Genomic DNA, 6,489 nt, shown 5'->3' on the forward strand with positions numbered 1-6,489 from the left:
GGGAGGACCCCCAACGTATACCTCCGACAGAAGGCTGCAACATATACCGCTGTATAGGCATACGGTACACAATACGTCGCACTAACCTGTGGGCAGAGCGCTACCTGAAGCACTGTGCCCGGGGAAGCTCCTGACGTCACTATCTGTATACGGACAGTGATGTCAGGAACAATACAAAGCCGCGGCCCCTGGGGAAGCTCTTGATGTCACTATATATGGACACTGATCTCAGGAGCTTTGCATTGACAAACACCCTGACTTGAGCTTCAGAAGTGCTCTGGCCAGAGACTCCAGACCGCACAGCAGTCTTATATCCCCCGGGACCACGAAGTGGGGGTCCATCTACTACTTTATTCCATCCTTAAAAAAAAAAAGAGGTATACCAGCCTGACAGAGGCCAAAAGGAACTTTCCCAACATACATGTTAAACGTAGGTCTAAAATGCAGTGTGAAAGAGGTCTTAACAGGAGGCTTAAATGACTCTGTGATTGTAAGTATATATTCAGGAAGAGTTACAAATTAAAATAGTTTCTGGTATTAAATCCTGCTGCCAAGGCTCTATCCACACTTGTGTTGTGGTTTCCGTTTATAACGTATACTAGCGGTGCAGATTGCATGCAATGCTCTTTTTCACGGAATTTGCGTTTGAGACTCCAACACAGATGTGAACATATCCTAATTTCTAGATTTCTACTATATAGAGTGGTTACAAACAAAAATATTTCGAACAGTTTATAAATACAAATTAAAAATGAAAAAATCTTTCCTATGTGCTACAGTGTGCAAAATGTGTGCAGATATTCCTAAGGAGGTTCTGTTATCAAGGTTTACGTAAGGACTTTTAAAGCTATAAAAATAAGTTTAAAGCTAACCTCCGGTGAAAATTAAAAACGTTATAGTGCTTTTAGATCCTTATGTCCAGTATCTTTGTAAAGCCTTTGCCTTAAAAGCTCAGCTGTTTGTGCTGCAGACCTCTCCTTCCTAATTAAAGGGGTTTTCCCATGATCAATATTTATCACCTCTGTCCACCGCTCCATTCATTTTCTATGGGGCTGATGGACACTATCTCTGGCAGCCCCAGAAGAATGGAGCGCTGGCCGAGCATGCACAGTACCGCTCCATTCATATGGTACGCACAGGGATGGTCAGGTCAGCTAGTTCCCAAGATCGGTGTGGGTCCCAGCGGTTGGGCCCCCACCGATCAGTCCTATGGATCGGTTTTAAATACTGATTGTGGGAAAACGTTTTAAACACAAAGTTATTATCATTGTATGCCAAGTTACAGAAATAGTGGAGCTGCAGCCGGTCACTTTGTCTGCAATCCTACTAGTTAGCTTTACATTTGCCTGTAGTCACAACTCTATCACACAGCAGCATCAGCACTGATTCAAGCAGAGAGAAACTGCCTACTTGATTTAGTGCCGATGCTGCTTTGATCACAGGACTTTATTAGCTAGCAAGTACCTTCTACAGACACAAACACGCTTGTGATTCTCTGTTTGGGTAAGATATTCAAGTTATTTCAGATGTATCTCTCTCAGCATGGAGGAAGTAACAGGCTGCAGTAATTCAAGTTCTCTCCTAAATGAGTAGTGTGCAAACCTGTAGGTGAATGTAGGTAATAGACCGCATGCTACACTTACTTTTTAAATTTTTGAATTAGAAACTTGAATTTAACACTGAGTTGCGTAACATAATGCCCAATGCACACAACAGTGTGCGCCAGCCAAATCCGGCTAAAGACCTACCATGTTTTCACAGACCCGATTCACCCGCTAAAGTGAATAGGTCTGTGAAGACTATCGGGTGCCACTCAGATGCTGTTAAAAACGGCCTGAGTGGCACATCGGTCGTGTGCAACTGGCATAATAACTTTTAAGTGGATCCCTGGAAGTATGCTTTATTTGCACCCTTCAAGCACCCCCTGAAATATTAATCTCCCAATATAGTGAACACTCAGCCAACCAACACCAGGATGGCTTATTAAAGGGGTATAAGTTATATAGGGGGTTGATTTTTGGTAGAGATGTAATATCTTTCGTATGCCAGATTACCTAAACTACATACAACACTTAAAGAGCACACAAGGGTATGTGCACACACACTAATTACGTCCGTAATTGACGGACGTATTTCGGCCGCAAGTCCCGGACCGAACACAGTGCAGGGAGCCGGGCTCCTAGCATCATACTTATGTACGACTCTAGGAGTCCCTGCCTCCCCGTGGAACTACTGTCCCGTACTGAAAACATGATTACAGTACGGGACAGTTGTCCTGCAGCGAGGCAGGGACTCCTAGCATCGTACATAAGTATGATGCTAGGAGCCCGGCTCCCTGCACTGTGTTCGGTCCGGTACTTGCGGCCGAAATACGTCCGTCAATTACGGACGTAATTAGTGTGTGTGCACATAGCCTAAGAGTTCTGAGAAAAACATATAAAGTGACAGTAGAATAAATTATAAGAATTATTTCACATATACTGTATATCATTAGAACAGCGTATTTCTCTCAGTATCACAGGACACAATTTCTACTTTTATTTCAGCAGAGTAAGGTCTATACCTCCTGAGAGTCTTCTGCTTCTTCTTCTCTGGGAGATACCAACTGTGAATGGGGGGGGGCTGATTCTATACAGCATCTGAATGGCAAAGTAGAGCCTTGTGCTCAGTCCAGCTTGTCAGGATTCTGGGTGAGAGAATCAGTTGGCATAGTTGTTGTTTTAATGATTTGCTGGTCCATAGAATACTAGGCGAATTGATTCCCCTATTTTTTTCTTTATACATTCGCTAGAAGCGAATCTCAAAATTGGGGAATTGATTCCCCAATCATCATAATGGGAGGCGAATCCGCAAAACGCAAATTGGGCTCTAGTCAGGTGCCTAAACTTTACCTCATACAGAATATTGTTATTTTATCGGCCATGTAATAAGATTTACTCGTGCATTATACAACCCAGCATGAAGAGGAAGAGATCGCTGCGGGTAACGGGTTAATCGACTTAAACAGGAGACAGCCGCTTGTAAAGCGTTTATATGCTGTAAGAGTATGATACAGCAGCTTGCAAAGGGTTAATCTGCTAAAACAGGAGATCCCTACTTGTAAAAGGGGTTATATGCTAGAGCAGAGGTCAGCAACCTGTGGCACCAGTTCATCAGCCAGCACGCCGGGTACGGTTGGCTGGCACGCTTCCCTCTCCCGGTGTTCAGCGCCATTGTGTGCTTAGCAACGCTGAACATAGGGAGAGAGGGCGGTGCTTCTTTATTCACTTGGCGCTAATCACAAGGACAGAGAACAGTGCTGGTGTTCAAAGCCTTAGATGCACCACAGATATAATCTTTACAAAGAAAGTCAGGGACAAGGGTCACGCTGAAATGTAAGTTAAATTTCTGATTAATTGGTTGATGTCACAAATGTGGTAGTAGTTTGTCTTATGACTCTCATGTTTGCATGGCACACTGATTACTTCATCATTCATTTTTTATTTTATTGGCACACCATACAAAAAAGTTTGTTTACCCCTGTGCTAGAATATGAGAAGACTGCTGCTTGTAAAAAGGTTAATGTGTTAGAGTAGGATACAGCTGCTTGTAAAGGGTTAACCTGATCATTCCACTAAATAAACATTCAGAGCCAGCAGCAGTCACACATTGAGGAGAAAGCTGTGACGGGATTTATCTCGGCTGCTGCTTCTTCCACCCTTCTCCTCCTCTAGCTGCTACCTATTAAAAAAAAGTAATCCATCTTATATTGCTGCTAATATAACAACATCCAGCATGAAGTGAGATAGCACCACAGATCTCCCCTGTACACATGCTGAACAGTAAGGGTAAGTTCACACGTAGAGTAAATACTGCGGATTTTCTGCAACAGATTTTGGTGCGGAGAATCCGCAGCATAATACAGTAGCAGGAAAGTGAATGAGATTTGAACAAATCTCATCCACAAGCTGTGTAAACGCTTAGAGGATAAAACGCTCAGAAATTGACCACCTTGTTTTTTTTTTAATCCGGAGCACATCAAAATTGTTTTTGCGTATATGCTGCTTATTTGTTGCAGGTTTGCCCCATTGAATTGAATGGGGAGGTAAAACCTACAAACAAATAGCAGGTGTTGCGTTTTTTTGCGGCAGAAAAGCAACGATTCCGCCGCAAAAAACGCAGCTCATAAAAAAAAAAATCTTATACTTACCCAGAAATCTGTTTCTTTGTCCAGTCCGGCCTCCTGGGATGACGTTTCATCCCATGCGACCGCTGCAGCCAGTCACATGCTGCAGCGGTCACATGGGACGAAATGTCTACCCAGGCTGCAGGACGTCGGTGTGACGCGTCGCCATGGTAAGTATATAGTTACATAGTTACATAGTTAGTACGGCTGAAAAAAGACACATGTCCATCAAGTTCAACCAAGGGAAGGGAAAAGGGAAGGAAAAATTTCTACACATAGGAGCTAATATTTTTTTGTTCTAGGAAATTATCTAACCCTTTTTTAAAGCCATCTACTGTCCCTGCTGTGACCAGCTCCTGCGGTAGACTATTCCATAAATTCACAGTTCTCACTGTAAAGAAGCCTTGTCGCCTCTGCAGCTTGAACCTTTTTTTCTCCAGACGGAGGGAGTGCCCCCTTGTTTTTTGAGGGGGTTTTACAAGGAACAGGATTTCACCATATTTTACAGGATTTCACCATATTTTATCCTTTTTTTTTTTTCAGTGCAGGATTTCCGCACCGGACATTCCGGACGAAAATCTGCCCCGAAATTTGGTGTGGTTCTACGTCTGGAATTCCCAACGGCCACCAGGGTGGATATGCTGTGTGCTTTTACACATCACATATGCCCTGTGTGAACATAGCCTAACAGTCTCCCCCAGCACAGTGGGCTCTCCCAGCTCAGAAGCAATATGTCTCACAAAGCAGTCAAAAACTAGTGATATCTTGACCGCTCACTGCTGCCGGTGGAGCTGAAGTTATCGCCCTTTCGTAAAGGGCCAGAGCATTTATGACTAAATTAGAGAGTACAAGGTTTTCTATTTCGGTTTCCTATTACTTAATGTGGTTTCCCAGGAAGTGATGGGTCCTCTTGAAATCTTTTACCATTTAGTGCTTCACTGTTCACTTTGAAAGCACATAAATAGGTAATGCATTGGAGTATATGTTATATATACATATCAAGTGGCTGTTTGACATTCATCAATATGAATTTTTGTTGCTTCAGGACCAGTTTTTTGATTGGTGGCCAGTATCAGAAGAAACATAGCGGGATCTTTTTTTTATTGAGTGTCTTTTGCCAAAGGCAAGAAGCACTTTTCATGCTCTCCCAGTCCATCTGTCTTTTATATATACACAATAAACAAGCGTATGTCTCATGGCTTATTCTGAAAGTGTTCCATGATGGAATCCACAACATACGGTGCAGGAAAGCATGCCAAGCCATGAGGGTTACCTTATATAAGAGACTTTTATTATTGGTAATTGGTATAATCATTGATAATGCATGTTTGGATGACACAGGGGTTTATTATAGATAACCGGCCTCATGTGCCTTAAGAGGAAAAAGCCTCCAGCCAAATTTTGGTTTTGTTAACTATATTTTTTTTTTTTCTCTTTCCCGATCCAGTTTATGATTCAGTGTCTGGAGAGAATATAATTGGTAAGATGACCGTGACAGTGGAAGCTGCAGCGGCGCTTCGCTCGTTGATGCAGGATTAAAAGGACAGGGCTATGTATGTAAAACGGATTGCAGAACTTTGTTGCTTCCTCCAGATTTGTTCCGGTTTTGATCTTAAAAAAAACAGCTTTTAATATGTTGATTATGAAGTGAATTTAATAGAGGAATCCAGGCCGCATATCGCATACCCTAACCCACGTTTTTCACTTTAATAATCGCATTTTTGTTGTTTTCAATCAAAGGCAAAATCACGTAAATATTTAACAGTTTCTAAAAGTGCATGAAATACTTGGCACATGTTTATATTGCAAGAATGTGTTCTAGAATGCTAGCTTTTATGGTATGTAGAAAATTATACAATCACAGTCCTTAAAATGAAAGTTTACCCTGCAGAATATAGTATAGGTTTGAAAAAAAATAAAAATCATGGGATTTCTTTGTCTATTTGCATCAGTTTATGGTGCTGTTTTATGACTGTAAATGATACATGTACAGTTTTTAAATATCTGACCAGTAATACACATTGTTTTTGCTTTATTTGAATATTTTTGATGATCAGAATATTAAAATATATAAATTTTCTATTAACTATGTGCTGGTGATTCTTTTACATTGGGTTGCAACACACATCGAATTCAAACAGTAACAAACAAGTGAATCTTATAGGAAAATGATTTCTGTTCTCATTCAGCTTCGTTAAAATGTTTTTAAGTCCCCATTTATATGAATGAATAGCATACGTTTTTTTAAATTATGCTGTAAACATTTAGCAAATATGGATACCATGGGTGCATTATCTATGAAGTGGGATAAGCACTTTGCTCTG

General features: G+C 41.3%; 1 protein-coding gene across 1 annotated transcript in view; it reads left to right on the plus strand.

Annotated features, from left to right (window-relative positions):
- The window catches only part of RPGRIP1L (RPGRIP1 like), a 145,046-nt gene extending 138,795 nt beyond the window's left edge, over positions 1–6,251 (plus strand). Inside the window, exon 26 of the mRNA XM_075837503.1 lies at positions 5,613–6,251. Within this exon, the coding sequence (XP_075693618.1) occupies positions 5,613–5,704 (92 nt within the window). The 3' untranslated portion in view covers positions 5,705–6,251. The remainder of the gene's footprint in view (positions 1–5,612) is intronic.
- The last annotated feature ends 238 nt before the right edge of the window (positions 6,252–6,489 follow it).

Source organism: Rhinoderma darwinii, chromosome 9, assembly GCF_050947455.1.
Source record: "Rhinoderma darwinii isolate aRhiDar2 chromosome 9, aRhiDar2.hap1, whole genome shotgun sequence".
NCBI classification, from domain to species: Eukaryota; Metazoa; Chordata; class Amphibia; order Anura; family Rhinodermatidae; genus Rhinoderma; species Rhinoderma darwinii.